The 24,640-nt window shown below is 36.4% G+C and overlaps 2 protein-coding genes across 3 annotated transcripts in view; one reads left to right on the forward strand and one right to left on the reverse strand.

Annotated features, from left to right (window-relative positions):
• The window catches only part of GPATCH2 (G-patch domain containing 2), a 205,028-nt gene extending 189,028 nt beyond the window's left edge, over nucleotides 1-16,000 (reverse strand). For both annotated transcript variants that reach the window (XM_010363215.2, XM_010363223.2), the window contains exons 1-2: nucleotides 15,826-16,000; nucleotides 4,995-5,711 (exon numbers count right to left, since the gene is read on the reverse strand). In XM_010363215.2, coding sequence (XP_010361517.1) covers nucleotides 4,995-5,711; nucleotides 15,826-15,881 — 773 coding nt within the window. In that variant the 5' untranslated portion in view covers nucleotides 15,882-16,000. The remainder of the gene's footprint in view (nucleotides 1-4,994; nucleotides 5,712-15,825) is intronic.
• A 288-nt stretch (nucleotides 16,001-16,288) lies between these two features.
• Nucleotides 16,289-24,640, forward strand: part of SPATA17 (spermatogenesis associated 17) — a 131,002-nt gene continuing 122,650 nt past the window's right edge. Inside the window, exon 1 of the mRNA XM_030922423.1 lies at nucleotides 16,289-16,356. Within this exon, the coding sequence (XP_030778283.1) occupies nucleotides 16,289-16,356 (68 nt within the window). The remainder of the gene's footprint in view (nucleotides 16,357-24,640) is intronic.

Genomic DNA, 24,640 nt, shown 5'->3' on the forward strand with positions numbered 1-24,640 from the left:
CACAGGCTCTCATTGCTACCACAGAATCTCCAGAGTCAAATCTAACATACAAATAAAACAAACAGTAGATATTTGAATAACATAAACAAACTGTTACTATTAGTTCTAACAGAAGTAATGCTTATATGATGGTCTAGTTTAAAATATTAGGAGAACAAGGTCATATAATGAGAGGCTTAGCTTTCAAAGAAAATTTAGTGATGTTCTTTAAAAATTCTCATGTATTTTATTTTTACCATAATTCTTAATTTTAACCAATCACGAAATCATCCCTTTTTTAATTAAAATATTTAAATTGAGAAGTTTAGGATTAAAATTATAGGTGAGATCTAAATCCACATACAATTTCTGAATATAATTTCAGTTTCTGTTTGATTTCTTAAAAAATAAATATTAATGAAGAATATAGGAATTTCTTAAGAGGCACATTCTTCCAAGGAGTTCTGAATTTAGACCTCTCTCTAGCTTTCTTCCAAATTAAGTGCTGTATGAAGCTCCCTATATTGTGCAATTGGTAATGAAAAAAAAAATTCTCTAAGAGCATCACAACCATATTTTCTTATTTACAAATATATATGGTCTTCTATGTACCATGAGAGTATTAAAATCACCTCAGAAACTATCTTTCTGACATTTTGCTTTCTAAACTACTATTGATACTTTCCTCTTTCCTGTGTGCCCTCCATTAACACAACTCAAATGAAGGGTCTTATATATACCTCAAGTCACAGTTCCTTTTCTGAAACCCTTGAGGCAAAATGTATTTAAAATTCTGAATTATTCCAATTTCAGCAAGGTATATTCTACACTGCCTCAGAGGAGTCTGGGATAGTGCTCCATAAAACAGATTAATATATTTTTTTCAATTAAATGAATGAATATCCACACTAAATACAGGTCAAATTAAATTTGGCCACAAATCAATTAGTTTTTCATAACTTTTCAGAGTTCAGATTTGCAGACAAAGAATTATGAATTGATAAGCTATTTTTTCTAGACCATGATCTTCTAATCTGAATTCAGATTTACCCCGCTCTAATCTATTCTACATACAGCTAGGTTCATCTTTTCAGAATAAAACAAGTTGACTAAAGGTAATATGATATTCTGAAATCAAAAACAGGATATTAAAAAATAGCAAAGGAAATTCTAATAAACTGTGAACTTTACTTACAAATGTATCAATTTTGTTTCATTAATTGTGAGAGATTAACCATAGTAATGTACAATATTAACAATAGGGGAAAGTGGATTTGGGATATATAGGAATGTGATATACATGAACTCTCTGAACTATCTTTATAACTTTACTGTAAATTTATATCTATTCAAAAAAGTAGTTGATAAAGTATGTACACACACAAAGTATGTACACACAAACACACACACGTGTATATTATAGAACAGTCTTCTATTTAAAAATCTAAAATTACTTCAACACTTGTTGAATTAAATTTAGATTTAGATTTGAAGACGTTCTATGGATGGGCCTCCATCTAAATCTTCTTATTCTCATCTCTGGTCCTTTCGTTTATGTTCTTTTCACAGTGGTATGCTTATCTCCACTCTCTTCCCTCTCCACCTGTCCAAGCTCTTGAAGATATAAAGAAATCAGGATTCCCTCTCTTCCAGCTCTTAGTCCTTAATGATGCTTGTTCTACTTTGAGATATGTTGGCATGTATGTATACAACATGTTTCTTTATTAACATTTCACCTTATTGGTATCCAGAGTCGCTCCGTGTACATTACGTATGTGTTTCTATGTTCAATAAATCAGAACAAGAACTTAAATAGAAGCAAGCCTTTTACTTTCAGCAGTTGACAGTCATTACAGCTTACCTCCAAGGACACCCTTTCCTTGGAGATTCACCTTTTTGGAGTGAATTTTATAACATGGTATTTGGATTAGAATATATTCCATATACGCTAGATGAACAAATATATGTACGCTAATACCAATCACTTGCCCCAATTTGTTCAATTCCTATATTTTCTGTAGAGTCCTCTTTCTCATTCATCCTCTCAAATACAGTCAGTCAACCTCCCGTCGATTCTAACTCTTAAAATTGGTCTCAAATACTCTCAAATACTTAGTTCTTTCTGCTAGCATATCATAATTCACCTCCCACTTAAGCATGGACTGGAGGTCAAAGATAAACAAAATACAGCTGTAAAGATCACACTATCTTGTAAAAATGTAAATCAACTTGAGTTTCTTCACTGTTAAAAATTCTTCACTGATCCCATTAACTATAAGATGATAAAATCCAAACTATTTACTGTAGCACATAGACCTCTGAGAAATGCTTTTTGCCGTAATTCTGATCCCATTTTATTTCTGGTAAAAACGAAGTATGTATACTTCCCCAAATACACCACTTTCATTTCACAATTCATGCCTTTGCACAAGCTGTTCGCTCTCTACCTATGGATGCCATTTCCCTCTCTTGACTCCCTCAATTCCTGAACAAGTCTTAGTACTTCCTTTAAAGTGCAGCTCCCTTAGGAAGTCTTCCTTCACTAATACTTTCCACTCAGCACATTTCGTTTTTATCATTTGCTTGTCTGGCTATTCCAGACTATGCAGCTGTTGAGAACAGAGTCTCCATTATTAGTCCAGGTGCCACCAGTGAAGAGTAAATAGTAGTTAATCATCAAATGTTTGTTAAATCTGACACACACACACACACACACACACACTCCACACAGTGAAGTTTCTCTTATTTATCAATCAACCCCAAGGAAATACAAAGCTTTTTGTAGTAGGAAAGCTTTGGAAGTAATCTTGAAAACACTTATACTTGTTACCAAAATACCTTAAATATTTAGCAATCTTTGCACAGATGGAATTTGCACCTAACTTTTAAGTGACAACAGAAAATAGTTTATAAATAAGTTTTACATCAGAGAAAATATATATTTTTAACATTGATTCAAGAGTAAAAAACATACTCTGAAAACGTGTAGCTGGGCTGTTTGTGGACTGCTAGGTAGCCTGATCATGCCTAGTGGATACTCAAATACTTTTTACAATGAAAAGAAATGAAAAATGGGAGTTTGATCTCATTTCCATTGCCAGTTACATGTCCTATAAAAAAGCAGATCAATAAAAGCCAGAAATTAAAAAAAGGAGGGGGGGTTTGCACAATGAATCCAAAAAGCTGGTAATCTAATTGTGAATAATCCAGAATTGAGTATCTTCTGCCATATACTGTCCCTCCCGGTAATTGAGTCAATTACTTTCAAGTAAGGTTGAGTAGTCTTAAGTCACAATGGCCCAATATAAATAATAGTTATTTCCATATAAAAATGACAATTTTCTTGCAAGAAAAACAGATACCATAAACTTTTCAAAGCCCTCTGGAAACTTATTTATTTATTTATTTATTTATTTATTTATTTATTTATTTGAGATGGAGTCTTGTTCTGTTGCAGTGGCGTGATCTTGGCTCACTATAACCTCCGTCTCCCAGGTTCAAGTGATTCTCCTGCCTCAGCCTCCTGAGTAGCTGGGACTACTGGCGCACATCACTACACTCAGCTAATTTTTGTATTTTTAGTAGAGATGGGGTTTCCCATATTGGTCTGGCTGGTCTCAAACTCCTGACCTCAGGTGATCCACCAGCCTCAGCTTACCAAAGTGCTGGGATTAAAGGAATGAGCCACCATGCTCAGCCACATTGTTTTTATGTAAGTAATTTTTACTTCTTTAGAAAAATTATATGACTAGCACACCATGTCTAATAAAAGGATAATTCCATAAACTTTTACCATGTCCCACTCACATTTACAAGCAAAAAAAAAAAAAAAAACAAAAACAAAAAAATAAAAAAATGAAAACCAAATAAAAGATTGAGAGCTCACCACAATTCACGTGATTAAAATGATCCCAGCCCTTGGGAGGCCAAGGCAGGTGAATCACTTGAGGTCAGGAGTTCAAGACCAGCCTGGCCAACATGCTGAAAAGTCATCTCTACTAAAAATACAAAAACAAGTAGCCAGGCATGGTGGTGTAATCCCAGCTACTCTGGAGGCTGAGGCAGGAGAATCACCTGAACCCAGGAAGTGGAGGTTGCAATGAGCTGAGATCGCACCCTTGCACTCCAGCGTGGGAAACAGAGTGAGTCTCTATCTCAAAAAAAAAAAAAAAAAAAAAAAAAAGAAACCAGTCCTACAAATTAAAAATCAAATACTCTTTCTCAGACCGTTTTTACAGACTGTTTTTTTCTGGCTCATAGTTCTGCATTTGGTTTTGCAGACCCATGCCTAAAAGGATAAAGCGTTAACACATTCTCATTTCTTGCAAGTAACATGACTTCATCACTTCAGTATAAAAGAAAAATGATCACTTACCTTTCAATGCCGTCAAAATAGTACTTAACAATTATCATTATAGTATACCTGCTTCCTAGAATAGATTAGACTAACTGCCACAGGACCATTGTTTTTCCTATTTTTCTAATGACAAAACCAGGTGTTTCTAGCCTATAAATTAGGCTTTACAATTCATAAGTGATCAGAATTCCTAGAAAGTTACAGATTTTTTATGTCAAGCCACACACGTTGAAGTGGTATAAACTTTTGATTTTCAAGAATCAGAATAGATTAATGAATTGTGACACTCTAAAAAGTACCAAAAGCTAAAGGTCTATAATTAAACATATAAATAATTATATATCCAATTCTGAGTTACAAACGTGCTGTTATTCAAAAGCACATTCTTTTCCACTGAAAATCCATTTCCTTTTCTCCTTGTAGCTGAAAATTGAGTCATTATAATATAATCAAAAGACTTCGTATAAATCAAATAAGCAATTTTGCTTTGTGCTAAACATCATAAATTATAAGGAAATATAACCAGTTAAACAGTAATAATATCACTATCATTATTACAATTTATAATTATTTTAAAATAGAATTAATTAAAATATAAAACATTCAACCACAAACACTGGAGATAAATATTTTTATATTTAGAGAACATAAAAGTCACCTTTCACTCATGAGCTCATCTGAGACTTTTTGCTCTTCACATTCCATTTTGTCCTTATTGGTCTGGCTCATTTCCTCACTTTCTAAAACTACTCCTTCATCTTGGATTTTTGGTCCTTGTCTGATTATTTTCAACTTTCTTTTTTTGACTTTGATCTTGGTAAATTCTTGATACTGGTAGGCTCTATCACTGTCCATGTCCTGATCCCTACAACCCTCAGGTGGCTGGGTCATTGTCCGTTTGTTAGAGATGTCCTGTGGGAGATCTACTGCCATGCGTTTTACCTTTCTCCTCCTGCGCAGAGTTCTATTGCCAACATTGTCCACAGCAAAATCAGACTCATGCCATAGAGGTCTTTTCCCTCGAACATTATTATTTAAGTTTGATGATGGCCTGCGCTTTGCTACTAACATTTGGTCATCAGAATCACTGTGATCTTTTTTATTATTATTGTGATTCTCTCTGTAGTCCTTGCTTGGTTCTTCTAAACTAGAATCAGAGCCTTCACTTAAGCAGTGACCAGTCTCCCACGGGTGATGCACATTATAGGACCTCCGTTTTCTCCCTCTCCTTTTCCTTGCCTGGCGTTTCAGAGGGCAAGATATACTCCGAGAATGGTCTCCTGTTTCAGCAAATCCACCTCGAGCTTGCTCTGAGCTCTCTTCCAATGCTGAGACAAGGTCATGAACCAGCTCCTCCATGGTTCTACTGAAATGCCTTCATTTTTTAGAGAAATAAAAAAGAAAATAGTCAATCTTAACCACAGTAACCTCGTTTTCTATAACAGATAATTCATTCTAAATTTGACAAAAATTAATAATGATTACAAAATGTTTCAAAGCTATTTTTCCTATCCAAGATATTAGTTTTAAATATTGATTCATTTTTGGCCTCTTCTTATATAAGTTACTTTATTAAACATAGGAATTACTTCCAAGATAGAATAAGCTTATGAGCAATGAAAGATCCCAGTACTTTTATATTTTTACTGTATAATTATGGAAAAGTTCTGTTTAAATCCCTATCCGCTGGCCCACTCCTACCCCTTTTCTAGAGTCAGTTTTCCTACAGCAGATACAGAGAGAACTTTCTCAGTCCCCTCTTCGCCCACTAATCTCTAAGTGAAAAAAGAAACATGAAATCTTCTATTCACCATGTGTTCTAACCAGTCACTGCCATCATATAAGAGGCAGTTAGAAAGACAGACAGGTAGTTTCAGGATTAGTAATATATGTGAAAGTTTAACCAACACCATGCATTTATTTAGGCCACACTAATCTCTTAACCCAGTGAAGCAGAAACTACATTCGCATTCAAATTGCAGTCTCATGGGTTTAAAAGGGCCCATCATTACTTCACTCTGAAGCAATTTCTTAGGCTTTCCTTTTTTAAGAGCATTAAACTATATTACTAGTATGAATTTTTTTCAGTAGTCAGCAAGGATAAGCATCAGCATTCTTTGGGAATTTTTATAAATTATACTTGTCCTTTTAAAACCCAATTCCCAAAGATTTTAAATTAGTTGGTATGACATACAGCCAAGGTATCTGGTTTTATTTTTTAAACATTACAGATAATTGAGATTTGCACCCTTCTTATGAAGGCCACAGGCAATCATTTGTCAAATAGAGATCTAGAGGCACCTAGGGATTGAAATATTCTCAACAGCCATACAGAGCTTCTAGAGCCTACAGCAGGAGCAGGCACACTTTTAAGTAACTGGCCTGCTAGTAAATACTCTAGGCTTTGCAGGCCATTGGGTCTCCCACAATTACTCAATTTGCCACTGTAATGCAAAAATAGCCATAAGCAATACATAAATAAATGGGTATGGCTATGTTCTAATAAAGTTTTATTTATAGAATCAGGTTATAACTGGTTATAGTTTGCTGATCTGTGTTCTATATAGTCTCTACAGTTATGTATAGTCTCTACAGTCATGTATAGTCTCCAACAGTCAATAATTTCAGGCTTTTGCAAGTTCCTTATAACAGCTTTCAACTTTTGTGTTTTCATTTTAATGATAACCTAAAAACAACACACATTGTGATTCAACTGGATACACCATTTATAATGTGATGCACACACACGCTTGCTAACATTTGTGTATTTACTATTTGCCAGACCCATTCCTAAGTGTTTTACATGTATTATTTAATTTCATTCTCACACAATAACCCTATGAGGTGGGAGATGAAATACACAAAGGCCAAAAGATTCCTGTCGCAATGTGATGCATCTAAGTAGTGGAGAGAGGATTCAAACTCCAGCAATCAGGTTCCAGAGCTCCAACATTGAACAAACTACAGCCAAGATCAGCGACACAATCCCAGTAGACAGTTTGTATTTCTGTTTATGATTAATTTAGCACCAGGTAGCATTACTGTAATCCTCAAGACAGATTTAATATACATCTATGTAAAACCCAAATGACTCATAGGGAGCTATTATATTGTTTTGAATAGAAAAAAAAAAGAGGTGAAAGACCTGAATCAACACAAGGGACAGGGTGGTATAGCTGGTGAAAGTAAACTGAGCTCAAAGAACCAACCCTGTACTGGTTAGTAAAATGTACACTGTGAGCAACTAAGTAACATGGCATTGCATTTGGTTAATGTGAATTGGTATTTTCCAGATGTATTTCTGTGGGCATTCTGAATGTATTTAATATGAACAAAAAATCTAACGCATACAGCTTTTTAAAAAATGTGGTGATTCACATATCTATTTTAAATAAACTCTGGAGGGCCACTGAGATTTGATTTTTCTTTTCTAAGGATATTATATACAACTCAGGTTTTTTTGTGTTTGTTTGTTTGAGACGGAGTCTCGCTCTGTTATCCAGGCTGAAGTGCAGTGGCATGATCTCGGCTCCCTGCAACTTCTGCCTCCCGGTTTCAAGTGATTCTCCTGCCTTAACCTCCTGAGTAGCTGGGATTACAGGCACATGCCACCATGCCCGGCTAATTCTTGTATTTTTTAGTAGAGACGGGGTTTCACCGTGTCGGCCAGGCTGATCTCGAACTCCTGACCTCAAGTGATCCACCTGCCATGCTTCTCAATGCTGGAATTATAGGCGTGAGCCACCATGCCCAGCCCCACAAATCAGGATTTAGAACACTGAATTTGATTAAAAGAAATATGTATCACATAGGAATTAGCTTTAAGCCAAACAAAACAGAGGCTTTGACTACACTGATAAGCCAAATGAATCTTTTTTCTATTATCTATGTCAACAAATGCCCTTTTCCCTTAAAACAATGAATATTGTGTTCTTTTCCTTTGACATTATTTCATTAAAAGAAATATAGTCTGAAAGACCCATTGTCTCTGAATATAATATTGCACCTTAAAAAAAATTCACTTGAAGCCACTTTAACATGTATTAAAATTAGTATCCTTTCTCTCTATTATCTGGTTCTGGAGTAACTTATTCTTGGAAGACAGAGTTTTCTTATCAATGGGTGAATGGCCAGTTCAAAATAATAAAACATGAAATTAACTCGATGTATGAATATAATATCTAATTAAAGTCAGTTTATTTTGGATATTACAATTTAGTGCTTTACTGTAGCACAGAAAATTTATAGTACTAACATTAGAAAAAGGTTAGTACATCTGATACAATCCATCGAAATCTGATACTCTTCAATTAATTTTGTTTAAAAAGTATTGCTGTAACCAATAGTTTAATAAAATACTAATACTAATACTAACGAATTTCATTCTTAGTAATATTAGCAGTTATATACACAAAATTTCTCTAGAATCTCATGAAAACTGTGTCAGCCTTATTTGACTTTATGTTGCTTCTCTTGAGAGAAAATAAAACATATTTTTAGGCTGGGGGTGATGGCTCACGCCTGTAATCCCAGCACTTTGGGAGGCTGAGGCCAGCAAATCACCTGAGGTCAGGAGTTTGAGACCAGCCTGGCCAACATGGTGAAATCCCATCTCTGCTAAGAATACAAATATTAGGCCGGTGTGCTGGTGGGTGCCTGTAATCCTAGCGACTCGGGAGGCTTAGGCAGGAGAAGTGCTTGAACCCAGAAGGCAGAGGTTGCAGCGAGCTGAGATCACACCATTGTACTCCAGCCTGGGCGAAAAGAACAAAACTCCATCTCAAAAAACAAACAAAAAAAAAACATATTTTAAAAAATACTGTAATTAGAAGAATCCAATTTATTCCATGATGTCACTCAAATATGAACCAACTACATATTACTTTTAAAAGCTTTTTTAAAAAATCCTATAAAAACACAGACAAAATATAGATTTAACAAGTCCTACTCAGAGTTCAAATTACCTTTTTCGCCTTCAGTTTCAAATAACTAGACTCTTCTCCAAGTCAATACCAAGCAAAACCCATGCTAATGAGCCGGTAGTATTATAGTCAGTTAACCTCAAGCTGCTTCACTAACATCCCTCAGTTAAAACTGGCATCGGCAGGGCACAGTATCTCACGCCTGTAATCCCAGCACTTTGGGAGGCTGAGGCAGCAGGATCACTTGAGATCAGGAGTTCAAGACCAGCTTGGCCAACAAGCTGAAACCCCATCTCTACTAAATATACAAAAATTAGCCATGCATGGTGGCGATGCCTGTAATCTCAGCTACTCAGGAGGCTGAGACAGGAGAATCGCTTGAACCGGGAGGCAGAGGCTGTAGTGAGCCAAGATCATGCCACTGTACTCCAGCCTGGGCGGCAGAAAGACTCTTGTCTCCTACTGGCTGGTCAAAACCAAAGTGATCCTAAGAGACCATCACATGACCAATAGCTCTTTTATTTCCTTTGCCTTGGCAGTTTACACTGATGTATCAGAAGACTAATGTATTAAAACACTTTATCCTAGAGATAGTTTCTTAAATAAGACTTTCCTATTAAAGGGGAAACCTGGAAATGTAGAAGTTTTCTATACAAATCAGTACTTACTGAACAACCGGTTTTAAAGTTTGAATTATACTAAATTCAGTGAATGTACCACTTAACTAACTTGAGATTTTTATACTCATAATTGTAAAAGCCATTTTTCTTCATTTAGAACTCATTTGGAAATGAAATCTACTGGGAACAGTTCATATTGGGTAATGTCTAAGATAACAATAGTTCATCAATAGTTTTATTAAGACACTCTGAATGAACAGAATACCCCAAAACAAAATTATGGCCCCAACATCTATATAAAGATGGATTTTATGAAAGGAAATGACTTGTGCAGGTGAGTACTTTGTTTTTTCAGGTGGTATTGGATTATGCTGAGCAATATAAAATGTATGATCAATCCAAGACTTGATATGCAAGCTTTATTTAAAAATTTTAGGTCAAACATCAAGTTTGTTTGTTTCACTTCTTCTACCCAATACCCAGTAAATAAGTGAACTATTATCCTTGTGTTCCTTATCAGCAGGCTCTAATAAATTCAGAAAAAGGCTCTCCTAAAAGTGGATGTTTAAGTGTTTTTCTTTCAAATATTTCTGGTTCAAGGAAGAAGAATCAGGAAGATGCTTTAGTCCTAATTTACTGCTTAATCTACCCTAAGAACTGGAAGTTAATTGATGGCCCATGAGCTCCTAAATGTCAGTCCACAATATATTGATAATAAACCCAATATATAAATAAACCCAAGTTCATATTAAAAACAAAAACTGGCAGGAAGCGGTAGATCACGCCTGTAATCCCAGCACTCTGGGAGGCCAACCGAGGTGGATGGATCACCTGAGGTCAGGCGTTCAAGACCAGCCTGGCCAACATGGCGAAACTCCATCTCTACTAAAAATAAAAAAATTAGCCGGGCGTGATGGTGCACACCTGTAATCCCAGCTACTCGGGAGGCTGAGGCAGGAGAACTGCTCCAACCCAGGAGGCAGAGGTTGCAGTGAGCCAAGACTGTGCCACTGCACTACAGCTTGGACAACAGAGAGAGAGACACCGTTTCAAAATAAAACCTTCTGGATAGAACTAAAGGATAATTGATTATAGCAAGTAAGTAACTAGTTAAAGAAGAGGAAAGTAAATACTGTTTATCACCTAGTACTGGGTAAAACTCTCATCTTTACTTCTCTAAAACGTGGATTATCAGTTCTACAAAGTTAAGTAATTTTAGCAATGCAGTGCTAAAAGTTAGGTGGTGTTAAGTGCATCTGCTTACTTCGCTTACAAAAATTTAAGGGAACAAATAATCATTAATGTATTAGTTTCTGTATGAATAAAAATTCAGTGTGTACAAAAACACTGTACTAACACAGAGTACATAGTCAAGGACTATGCTGCTGAATGTTATAAACTACTCACAAACTTAAGACAAAGACAGTCTTGGACTTACATGTCTCCATTATCACGTTAGCTTTTATAAAAGGTTGGCTAGTGCTAAAAGTATGCAGCAAACAGCTGAACCAAGCAGATTAAAATTAATGCATAATAGTGCAGACTATGAAAATGAGTGACTAAACATGCAAATGGTGAGCCTTCAAGATGCCACATCAAGGCTAAATGACTAATGACTTTATGACTAATTTCACACCATATTATCCATAAGAATTATCTTCAGATTTCTGCTGCTTATGGGAATTTACATATTTCCCTCCTCAATGGGAATATTATTCATCAAATAAGTCCTTATCTCAACCTAGAAATCTATTAAAAGACTTTGTCTTCAATTTTCTCCTTTTATATATATGTGGGGGAGTGGGTGGGCATTATCTTAGGAAATTATCAATAACCCTAACACGAAATGTTGACACTTACGCTAGTTTAGAAATTCCTTGACTTACCTATTTAAATTATTAATCAAAAGTAAACTTCTTCTGTCTTTTTGAAAAAGGTAAGGTGGGGTAGGGAAGAATTATCTTACTCTGAAACATGTAAATGATTAATTACAACTTTACATTAATATTAGGCAATAAATAGGAAACACCATTCTCTGGGGAAAAAAAAAAAAGGCTGGGAGAAAACTACAGAGAACATGAGCTTAGAAATCAAGGCTACGAATTTGGAAGCTAATTCCAGTTATATTCATTAGCTATCGGACTTGGGACAAATTACCTATCTTCTGATCTGTTTATTCATCATAAAAATCAGCATAATTTCTACCTTGAAAAGATTTTTCTGAGGATGAGTGGGTACTTAATGTTCAACAGAAGTTATTTCATGTTTTCACGACCTCTACCCACAAATAAGAGAAACTGGTCACTAAAAGATCCCAAATTATTCTGCTTTTAAGGTATAACCATACTGGGAATCTTGAAGGTATTACAGTTAAAGGCCTTCAATCTTTCTGAGGTGATGAAGCATTCTGAATGTTGGGAAAAGGAAGGATAGCAGACATATATAACTTGCTGCATACAATTTCAATAAGTTCATGGACTCCTTGAAGACTCTATGAAGCTAAAAGAAAATTTTAAATCTCAAAAAATTAATGCCGTGTATCTGACTTATTTCCACCTTAAAAATATACATATGTAAATTTAAAAAGATTAAATAATCCTTCCCAGTTAAAAGTGGAAAGGAAGCAAAAGCTCCACTGACTTATATTCAATCACAGGTGCTCCTGGCAGCTTCTACTTTGTCACCTTTGTCACCATAGGAACTTTCAGGAAGTTTTCTTTCCTCTTTACCATGGCTTGCTCAAAATCAAACCATGAATGGCTTTAAGAAAAAAAAAAAAGTCTAACTCTAGTTTCCAAATTAGTGATTTAATAAGGCAAGCTCATTTATTATTTACATCTGAAGATGACTTCATGAGTCATTCAAACTTTTCCTTACACTTTAATTACTTTCAAAAGGTAAACTATTGAAAACGCTGCCTATATGAAATAAAGTCAGTTTAAAACAAAACAAAAAATTTAGCATCTAATAAGTAATTCATTCTAGCTCTTGTCAATATGCATATATTCAAATGTATAAGGCAAACAGTAGGTAGGAAATGAGACTTATTTAATGTTTATATTAATATATGGTAACTGTTCAATAAAAATTTACTGAACATATAACCTGAATTCTTATAACAGGAATGAGAATAAAGACAAATGAATATTAATTACAAGTAGCATACTGCTTGACACATAACAGATTTTAAAAAATAATCTGCCAGACGAGCAAACCAATGAATGACTAAATGACTGATCAAATAAAAGAAAAACATAATGACTAAAACTTTTAGACAATCCATATTCCAAATTTTCTGCTACATTAACAAGCCAGACACTCTAGGTTTTTAGCTAAGTAAATGTGAAGTTAAGGAAAAATTATCAAAGGCAATGTAAAGGCTTCCAGCTTGACATAAATATGGCTGCTAAGAAGCTATACCAAATTTAATGAATTACTTGAACAAAATCATACTGTTTATTGCTTTGATTCTTAATTGTTGAAACAAAAACCTGACTCAAACCTGCTGGTACGCAACAAAGTTCAAGACAAACAAACTCCAAAAAACAAGTAATTCAAAAAAATGCACACATTTTACTATGCAGTTTTCCAGATTTCAATACAATCAAAATACCAAATAGGAATGAAAATGCAGAAACAAAAGTCCAGAGTCAATATAGTTTATTTTAATGGCTTTGTTTTTTTAAGCAAAGCCACATAACAAAGTTAAAAAAAAAATAGAATACCATAGTTGAATAAAGAAATTATCTACATTTACCCATTTGGTGCCTAAAAATTGAAAGAGCAACCTCCACATTGGAGAAGTTGAAAAAGTCAAGACAGGAGCTAAAAAGTCAGAAAATCCAGACTGGGTAACAAATTTGGGTATCTAACCGCTAGGTTATATATTTCTTGAGATATTTTATCTCATTCAGACACATAGGCAACATATAAAAGTGGTTAAGAATTTTGGGGGTGGTATACTGGAATCATCTTGCAAATATGATACTTAGGCCAGTTACTTAAACCATCTTTGCTTCTGTGTCACCTTATCTAAAATGCAAAGAATGATACACCTACCTCAAAAGATTTACATGAGATGACACATATTTGTAAAACCTGGCACCTAGTTAACTCCTTAATAGCAGTATTCCCAGTGGGACTGGAATTTACTACTGGGATCAAACATATATGTTATATAGTAAATATCTGTTCAATTAATGAAAAAGAAAATTCCATTAAGAAATCTGGAATGACTGGATGGTCGTACAGATAGACTAGAAAATAAAGATCCAGTTTTCTGGAACATGTTGATACTGACAAAACAGGAATGACTTTAGAATTTCATTAAAAAATACTAAGTGCTACCACTCTATTATACTATGGTGCCATAAGAAATGGTGAGTTGTATGACAAGAGAGCCTTTAAAAGAGAATTGAAGGAGGTTTCTCTCAGTACCTAACCATGATTTGGAAGGCAGAAGAAGCTGAGAGAATCAATCATATTCTGATGTAGTCACCTATCCTACAAATCGATAGCACCCTAGGAAGAGCAGACCAATCTACATAGGATATTTTGTCTCCCTGACTTCACCAAGATAATGAATGGTGAAACATTAAGACAGGTATCCTTGAGAGGGAACTGTGGGGTGATGGACAAATCCATTATCTTGTTTTGTGTGGTGTTTACTTAAGTATATACAATGCCAAAACTAGTAAAATTAAGCATGTAAGAATTGTGCATTTCATTCTATGCTAGTTATACCATTAAAAACTGGTTCATTTAAAAAGTGCTCCCTGCTTTTCTCCCTGGAAAATGTAATAATTTACTAATAGTATAATCAAATCTATATTAACTATAAAATTAACTACAGGATGATGTCACCCAACTAAAAATATTTTGGATAAGGTAATTCTTTTAACTTTTCAGTGACAGATGATGTAAAAGTAATTCTTTGAGATCACAGACTACTAAAATTCCTTCTGTTCTAATTTTTGCAGAATCTAGGAATGAACATGCACCGTTTAGCCACATTTCTTTCACTTGTTGGTCAAAACTTTATGTTTGAGAGAATTTTCAATGGGAAATTGCTTGTTTGTATCACTGGTTGTCTTGTGTTACTTTCGGAGGAAAAGGGCTTGGGAGAAAAATACGACAGATATTACAGTGTATATTACAGTGTTCAACTAGAAATCCCAAAACCAGGATTCTAGCTCTAGGATTAAAATGTACAGGGCAACTTTGGACACGGCACTTGAATATTCTGTGCTTGTGATATTCTGCTATCACAGGGCTGTCATAGGATAAAGTGTATTAATTTGTGGAAATACTTTGAAAAGTCAAAGCAATGTATTATTCTAACGTGGCATTGGTGACATGATACCACAGACATAGTCAAGCCCCAAACTTAATCCTGACAGTTATATGTTCTTGGGAAGTCCCCATATACATCTCCCTTGAACTTGAATAGAATATTCAAGAGGGTGGAAACAGGTAGGTTATCCCCTCTCTCTAAAAAAGTGGGTGAGAGGGTGATGTGTTTTCCACTATTGAACTTCCATAATTCTACATTTCTGGAATTTATCTTCCAAAATATTTGATATAATCTGGTAAATATTGAAAGAGGAGTGGGGAATAAGGCCCAGATTAAGATAGATTCTTCCTGTCCCCAGTGTTGTCAACAATCAATGAGGAGATAAATTGCTCCTGGAGTACAGGAAGCTTGACTTCTAAAATATTGTTAAACAAGCAATCAGCAAACATTTACTGTATTCTTTAACAAATCTTTGGCACACACCCAAGAGCTCCCTCAAACTGCGTGCATCCCAGGAATGAGTGAGAGTAAGGCCTAGATGTCTTCAGATCATCCATCACAGCTCTCTCCCGCCTCCATTCCAGGTCCAGCAGAGCGGCCTCGGGCAATCACACCCTTCCCTGACCTCCCCCTCCCCAGGGCCGCCAGCCTCACCAGCTGTTCCCGGCTGCTGGAGCTCCGATCGGTTGGCGCCCGGCGGCCCCGAACATTAACGACACCCAGGAGCCTGGCCTCGAGGCTCAGGCCCGTGAACAGACTCCAACTACTACAGCACCGGCGACTTCCAAAGAGCAGTTCAGCATTTTGAGATGAGCTTCCGGAAGCCGACAGGAGGCGGAAACCGGATGCCCGGAGCAACCATTAGTTCTCCGCGTCTACTGTTTTCCGTTCCTATAATCCCCTCTTCCTACTCGCAATAGAGACAGAGATAAATAAATTAAACTTTTTGTGCTACACAGAAATTTCTTAATTCTCTTTTTAGTACTCTTAAAGTTGAAGTAGCGTGAGAGAAAAGAGGAGTGAACAAAAAGTCGGACCCCGAGAATGAACTATGGTTTAGCCCAGTTACCATGGAGACCGGTAGTAACACCAGTTGTAAACCCAAGGCCAAAAGACCATGGCCACATTAGCCCGGCTGCAAGCTAGGTCGTCGACTGTAGGAAATCAGTACTACTTTAGAAACAGGTAAGTCAGAAAGAGAAAGATCGCGTAAAGGGCAGGCGTGACATTATACCAGTTGTTCCTCAGCGGGAGTTTCCAATTAACGATTTCCCTGATTCATTAAGTAGTACCCAATTCTTCCCTTAATGGGCTGCAAACAGAATCGGGAGTTTCTGTTACCATACAACGAAATTCTAAACAGAGAGGGGCCATAGATACTCGGTGTGAGATGATTTAGAAAAACTCCCAGCATAGATAAACTTGTAAAGTGCTTTTTTTCTTCGACATCACCACTCTGCAATTTCATGAAACCTTTGTTCTCCGGGTTCAAGATTCAATACCTGACTGGGGGTCACCCTGGCTCACTAGCCCAGTGAGCTCAGACTGTTTCCCATCTACCTAGGGATTTGAGCCTCCATTATTTTACAAACATCACTGAACCCAATTGTTCTATGACTCATTTGCCTTTCTAAAATGAACGTATAGGCCGGGCGTGGTTGCTCACGCCTGTACTCCTAACACTGTGAGAGGCCGAGGCAGGCGAATCACCTGAGGCCGGGAGTTCGAGACCAACCAGGCCAACATGGTGAAACCCCGTCTCTACTAAAATATAACAATTAGCCGGGCACTGTGGCTCATGCCTGTCATCCCACCTTGTTGGGAAGCTGAGGGAGGAGAATCGCTTGAACTGGGAAGCGGAGGTTGCAGTGACCTGACATTGTACCACTGCACTCCAGCCTGGTTGACAAATTAAGACCCTGTCTCAAAATAAAATAAAATAAAATAAATAAAATTAAATAAAATAAAATAAAATAGAAATAAAATGAAAGTGTCTAAACCATTCTGACACAGTAACTAGTACCAATATATTAATTAATAAACAATGGGCAAGAAAACCACTAGCAGTCTTCTTCATTTCCCTACACCCAAACTTCTTGCCTAGGAAGAGTTTCATTTTAAAGAAGCATTGCCCCAGGAGTTTTTGTAACTTAAGAGAAACTGCACAAAAGTGAATTAGACTATTATGGAATACAGTGATATGACAGACCAATGGAAAATGTGTCAATGAGATAGGGTCTTGCTGAGCTGTTTTTATTCTAACGTTTATCTCACCTACCACATCATTATTTCACAACATACCTCTCTTACAGCACTGATCACAATTCAATTTTACATTCTTTTATGAGATAATATCTATCTCCCCTCTTAAACTAGTAGTAGAGACAGTGTCTCTTATTTGACTCACTAGTATTTTTGTCTGCAATGTCTATGATAGCTCCATACAAATAATAGTAACACAATAATTGTTGAAGACTCACATTAATGAATCTTTCAATAAATCACTAGCCCTGGTTTAAGTAAACATACTAACAATAGCTAAACATAGGAATTATCTATTTATTTAGAGTATGTGGCAGATGCTGTATTTATGACATATATAAATGAAATAAGCCCCATCCATCATGATGTTGACATCCTAGTATGGAATATAGGCTTTTTAAAAATAATTACAATACTAGCTGGGCTTGGTGGCTCATGCCTATAATCCCAGCACTTTGGGAGGCTGAGGCGGATGGATCGCTTGAGGGCAGGAGTTCAAGACCATCCTGGCCAACATGACAAAACCCTGTCTTTACTAAAAATACAGAAATTAGCCAGGCATGGTGGCGCAGGCCTATAGTACCAGCTACTCTGGAAGCTGAGTCAAGAGAATCCGTTGAACCCAGGAGGCAGAAGTTGTAGTGAGCCGAGATGGCACCACGCATTCCAGCCTGGGTGACAGAGCAAGACTCTGTCTCAAATATATAAATAAATAATAACAACAATAGAATAACATGGACAGGAAGGGAAACAACCAGTATTTTTTGAGGACTGCATTTATGAGGGATTGCACTAGGAACTGCTTCATATGATCTTTCATTTGGTTATGACAATGTTACAAGTGAATGTAAAAATTATCTATTTATTAGATAATCTATATTTTTAGAGCTATAGAACAGTGTCCTAGAAAAGCCTGATGAAGTGCCAAGCAAACACAAATAATTGGCCAGGAATAGAGACTCAGGCCTGTAATCCCAGCACGTCGGGAGGCCAAGGCAGATGGATGGCTTGAGGTCAATTATGAATTATCAGAGCCAAGTAATCTAACTCTAAAACCTATGCTGTTCCTATCACTAAACAAAATTTTCTTCCCATTAAGCTGATTTAATTAAATTGCAACAAGCACCAAGATCCAGAGGTCCAAATGGCTTGAGTATACTGTCCCAAATCCATTAACATGTAGGGAACAGAGTTGTGGGAAACAATTTAAAGTCTCCTTGGTTTCTTTCGATGTCTTCTGTTTTGGTAACAAGGTAGGGACAAAAATGCTTCTTCCTAATGGCTAGCATCAGAATAATGCTTAAATTGAAAGATGACTTTGTTGAGAAAATATATTCCTAAGTGGTTAGGTTAGTATCTGAAACTGCAAGGCCTGGAAGTCCAATGTGGAAAAGAGAAGCTCCTCTGCCTAACAAAGAGAAAGGATCTTGAACTCCAAGAAGTGAGCAGCAAATACAGGAGATTTTGAACTACAAAGAGTAGGAGGAGTGTGGGTTGCCCGACTGATGTAATACTCTGGAAAGTTGCTCCCACAGGGAATGTTTGGTGTGTGTTTATGTTTTGGTCTGGTCCATCAAAGAGGCTGAATATTTTGTCCTGGACATAAGGTGAGCAAAAGATAGTAGGCCATTGTTGTAACTGCCCAATGTGTTCACCTTGCCTGTTGCCTAGACAGAGCCAATTTATCAAGACGGGAATTGCAATAGAGAAAGAATAATTCACACAGAGCCAGTTGTACGGGAGACCAGAGTTTTATTGTTACTCAAATCTGTCTCCCTGAGCATTAGGGGATCAGTTTTTAAGGATAATTTGGTAGGTTAGGGTGAGGCCAGTGAGTCAGGAGTGCTGATTGGTTGGGTTGGAGATGAAATCATAGAGGGTGGAACCTATCTTCTTGCACTGAGTCAGTTCCGGGGTGGGGGCCACAGGGTCAGAGCCAGTTCATCAATGAGCCAGTTTATCAGTCTGGGTGGTGCCAGCTGATCCATCAAATGCAGCATCTGCCAAATATCTCCAGCACCGATCTTAGATTTTCCAATACTGATGTTATCCCAAGGAGCAATTTAGGGAGGGTCAGAATCTTGTAACCTCCAGCTGTGTGACTCCCAAACCATAATTTCTAATCTTTTAACTAATTTGTTATTCCTACAAAGGCAGTCTAGTCCCCAGGCAAGAAGGGGATTTGCCTTGGGAAAGGCCTGTTATCATCTTTGTTTTAAACTGTAAACTAAGTTCCTCGCAAAGCTAGTTCAGTCTATGTCCAGGGATGAACGAGGAGAGCCTGGAGGTTAGAAGCAAGATGGAGTTGGTTAGGTGAGCTCTCTTTCACTGTCTCATTACAGTTTTGCAGTGGCAGTTCCATTGTCACTTGACAGAGTATTGGCCTTTTTGTTGTTGTTGTTGTTGTTTTCACTTTCTCTGGTAATTCTTAGCTTCATTTCTGTTCTTCCGAACTATGAGATTTTCTTTGTGACTTATTGGTCATTTATACTACACACTATACTGCACTGTGTGGAGAGAAGAGTTCAGTATATGTTTATTGATCATATTGTTCATTTTCGCCATATTCTTATTTAAATTTCATCTAATCTGTCAAATTCTAATAGGAATAAGGTAAAATGTTTCTCTTCCACTGTGTTTCTGTAGTGTGGGTGATCCCAAAGTATCTGAGACAGGCTTCAGTCAATTTAGAAAGTTTCTTTTGCCAAGGTTAAAGATGCACCTATGACACAGCCTCAGGAAGTCCTGATGTCATGTACCTAAGACAGTCCGGGTACAGCTTGCTTTTATGCATTTTATGGAGACATAATACATCTATCAATACATGTGAGATTTATATTGATTCCACAATGCGGGGGCCTCTTAGGTCTTAGGTAGATTTAAAAATTTTCTGGCTGGGCGTGGTGGCTCACGCCTGTAATCCCAGCACTTTGGGAGGCTGAGGTGGGTGGATCACTTGAGGTCAGGAGTTCCAGAACAGCCTGGGCAACATGGCAAAACCCTGTCTCTACTAAAAATACAAAAATTAGCCAGGGGTGGTGGTGCGCCCCTGTAATCCCAGCTACTCGGGAGGCTGAGGCAGGAGAATCACTTGAACCCAGGAGGCAGAGATTGCAGTGAGCCAAGGTCGCACCATTGCAATCCAGCCTGGACAACAGAGCAAGACTCAAATTCTGATTGGCAAGTAATTGAGTGAGTTATTATCAGTAGAAAGAAATGAGGAATGTCTGGGTTATGATAAGGGATTGGGGAGACCTAGGTTTTATCATTTTATCATACAGATGAAGTCTCCAAGTTGCAAGCTTTAAAAAGAATAGACTGAGGCCAGGTGCAGTGGCTCAGGCTTGTAATCCCAGCACTTTGGGAGGTCAAGGTGGACAGATCACGAGGTCAGGAATTCGAGACCAGCCTGGCCAACATGGTGAAACCCCGTCTCTACTAAAAATACAAAAATTAGCTGCAAGTGGTGGCAGGTGCCTGTAATCCCAGCTAATCGGGAGGCTGAGGCAGGAGAATCACTTGAACCCTAGAGGTGGAGATTGCAGTGAGCCGAGGTCATGCCACTGTACTCCAGCCTGGCGACAGAACGAGACTCTGTCTCAAAAAAAAAAAAAAAAAAAAAAAAAAAAATGGTGTTTTCAGCAGAGGAGTGACATGATGTGACTTCTGTCTATAAAAACAATAAATAAGAAAGTAACCTTTGACTTATTATTATTATTGTAATTTTTAGACAGAGTCTTGCTCTGTTGCCCAGGCTGGAGTGCAGTTGCGTGATCTCTGCTCACTGCACCTCTGCCTCCCAGGTTCAAGAGATTCTCCTGCCTCAGATTCCTGAGTAGGGGGGATTACAGGCACCTGCCACCACACCCAGCTAATTTTTTTCTCTTTTTAGCATTTTTAGTGAAGATGGGTTTTCACCATGTTGGCTAGGCTGGTCTTGAACTCCTGGGCTCAAGCCATCTGCCCACCTCGGCATCCCAAAGTGCTGGGATTACAGGTGTGAGCCACGGGGACCAGTCCCTTTGACTTGTTTTTAAGTTGGATAAAGGATTTTGCTTTTGTTTTTCCCATTTCTACTTTCTTCCTCCACTTCCATCTTTTAACTTTTTGGGGCCAGTTTTTGCTTAACAAAATTTAAATCAAATCTGCTTGTGTCAATGAAAAAAGTAAATAACACTTAAAAAATTTTAAAACACATACGCTTTCTAACAATATGTAAGCAGAAATCAGCCAGATATATGTAAAATCTTTTCTAATTGGCTTAGCTGAAGGGAAAAGTATGTTGGAGAATACAGAGAAAGCTGTGGCTGAGGAAGAGGGCAAGAAGTTCTGTAGAGACATGCTATGTAGACCAACTGTCAAATGTCCACATCTCTTAATATCTGAAAGGGGGTTTGAGGAGTGCATGGGGATAGACAAAAAGAAATAGAAAGAAAAATAAATGTTATCGAATATCTACTACATGCTGAGCACTTCCTTCCCAAACATTATTTTATTTGATGTTTACAATAATCTTATGAGGTTATTTTTCTTATTCCTGGTTTACAATGAAGGAATGTGAGATTTAGACAATCTATATTACTTGCCAAAGATAAAGAAGATCAAAGATCTAGTGATATTTGATCCATTTCATTCCACATTTTTACCTGGGAGAGGGGGATCTTTAGATTATTAAGTCTCTGCAGGGAAGTAAGTTCATCAAATACATAAGGCCTAACCTGTCTTTCCAAGATCAGGTTGAGAAAAAGAAAACGGGGCTACATTACTCTGTGGTACAAGACTGGTGATTTGCACGTACTTCATTACCCTGTATCAACCTAAGGTATAATGTTCCTTAAATTGGCCTGATTTCAGGGTATATGATTCCTATAAACGTAATAAATTTGTTTCTGACTCTGACACAGTAAATTGACTGTGGTTCCTCACTGTATTCTTAGTCTAATAATTTTGTTCAGTGTCCTTGAATTTGGACGATCCGCTTAGTCCTATTAGCCTAAATAAATAGCAGTTTAGTTGAATAGATGTGAGTCCCTTCCCCTGATTCTAATTAATTACTGAAATTTTTCTTACAGGTGTACTCAATTCTGACAAGTAAAACTTAGCAAAGCTTCTTCCAAATATACAAGGAAGATTTTTGCCAAAGTGCAACAGTTCAAATCCTAACTCTGTGTTACTTTAGGTTTAAATGTAAACTTTTATACTTATATTCTTACCTTACTTAAACTCTTTAGATTTTAGTTTTCTCATCTGTAACAGGGATAATAATCCCTAGTGATACGTTAACTAAAAAGATTAAATGACCATCTGGTATATTAATAAACACCCAATAAATTCATAATTATAATAGGAAATTGCAACAGAAGGGCAAAGTATAAAATACATTATGATCGACTCAGTGAATATCAAAAAGGTAGTTGAAAAATTTTACAGCTATTCATAAATATTTTTCTTTTTTTATTAAAAATGTAAAACTTTTTATTGCTGTATTATATACATTAAATAAAGTATATAAACTGTGTGAAGTGTACAACTCAGTAATTTTCCATAGGTATATACCTGTCCAAACTTCAGTCAGATAAAGTTCTTCAATGTTTTAAAACATGTTTACAAAAGAAATAAAAATGTTTTAATAATGAAGAATATGTTTCTAAAACCAACAGCCAACATTAGATGTGCTGCTGGAATACAATAGAGATGGTTCCATTTAATTCAAAAGCAAAACAAAACTGCACACTAAATCTGCCTATTTATCATGCCCTGAAAGACAGATCCCTGTTTGCCAACATGTTCACTGCTGGCTCATTGATGGGGAAAAAGAAAATTGAAAGTACCTTTTACTGTCTATCAGTTTATCACTGCCCAAGTAACCTGAGCGGAAAGCCCTGTATAGGTATCAACAGCTGAATATCTATTAAATAGGCAGATAAGCTTCACAAGACATTTAAGGAAATGTTAGTATGGAGGAAGGAGATTAAGCTAAGAAACCAGAACAGATGGCTACTATGGAGTTAGAACTAATGGATGAAATAGATACAAACTTCAATAAAAATGTAATGAGAACTTTTAGAGAGATAAAACTAGAAGAAAAAAGTTACGGTAACCAATTTTTAAAAATAACAATTTTCCATTTAAAAATGTAATAGATGAATTAAAAACTAGAATAGTCACTACTGAAATATAAATATGTTAGGAAAGCAAATAAAGGAAATATCCATAAACACATGTGAATAGAAATCATGAATAATAAGATTAATAATACGGAGGACATACCCAGAGGACTTGTTGTGTGAATAATAGTCACTGTAGAATTCTGACTGGGATTGGGGTAGAGATAGAACAATAATAAAGAAATACTCTAGAAGAAAACTCCTAAACTGAAAAAAAAAATATGGCTTAGAATAGAAAGGATTCTCTGAGTCCTATATAGTATTTCCTTTAACACCTACTTCTTAGATTTTATCTGGTAAACTTCCAAGAATACAGGAAAAATAATCTCATAGGATTCTATTCTAGACAGAAAATAAAAATAGTTATTTGCCAAGGAAATGAATGCCCTCTCTGCTCAACACGGGAACCCAAAAGACAGAAAAACAATAATTACTAATTATTCAAGACCATAGATAAGAATTCTATCAAAGATTCATTTGGGGATGGGGATGAAGGAAAGACATTTTCAGACACGTAAAGATTCACAGTTATGTCATCTATGTACCCTACCTGATGAAATGTACTCAAGAAAGTACTCGCCGTAATCAAGTGAAAATTAAATTGGAACAAAGATCTCAAGATAGAGAAAGAAGAGCAAAAGAAATAATAGAAACAACAATGAGCAATTCTACAATAATTTTCATTTAATTAAAAATTAAATAAGCATTATATTACTGTGATTTGCCCTATATTTAATTAAGATAAATTAATCTAGAAGAAGTAAAACAAACTAAGCTAGAAGAATCCTATTGGTACTTTAACGTCCTTTCTAGATATCTCCTTAGGCAAGTTCAAAAGTTCATTGTACATTTTCAGTCTTCCAAGTGATCACAGGCAATAGTCTTACTATAATAATTGTCCCACTCTCACATAATAGAGGTTCTTTTTCCAGTTTCTAATATCAACTTTTTCACCACTCTTCCAGCCCACACGTATGGTCTTTCAATGACCTGTGCATCTTCTTCACCTTCTCGCGCATCACCCAGTCTCAAAACCAATA

This window comes from Rhinopithecus roxellana, chromosome 18 (genome assembly GCF_007565055.1).
Source record: "Rhinopithecus roxellana isolate Shanxi Qingling chromosome 18, ASM756505v1, whole genome shotgun sequence".
NCBI classification, from domain to species: domain Eukaryota; kingdom Metazoa; phylum Chordata; class Mammalia; order Primates; family Cercopithecidae; genus Rhinopithecus; species Rhinopithecus roxellana.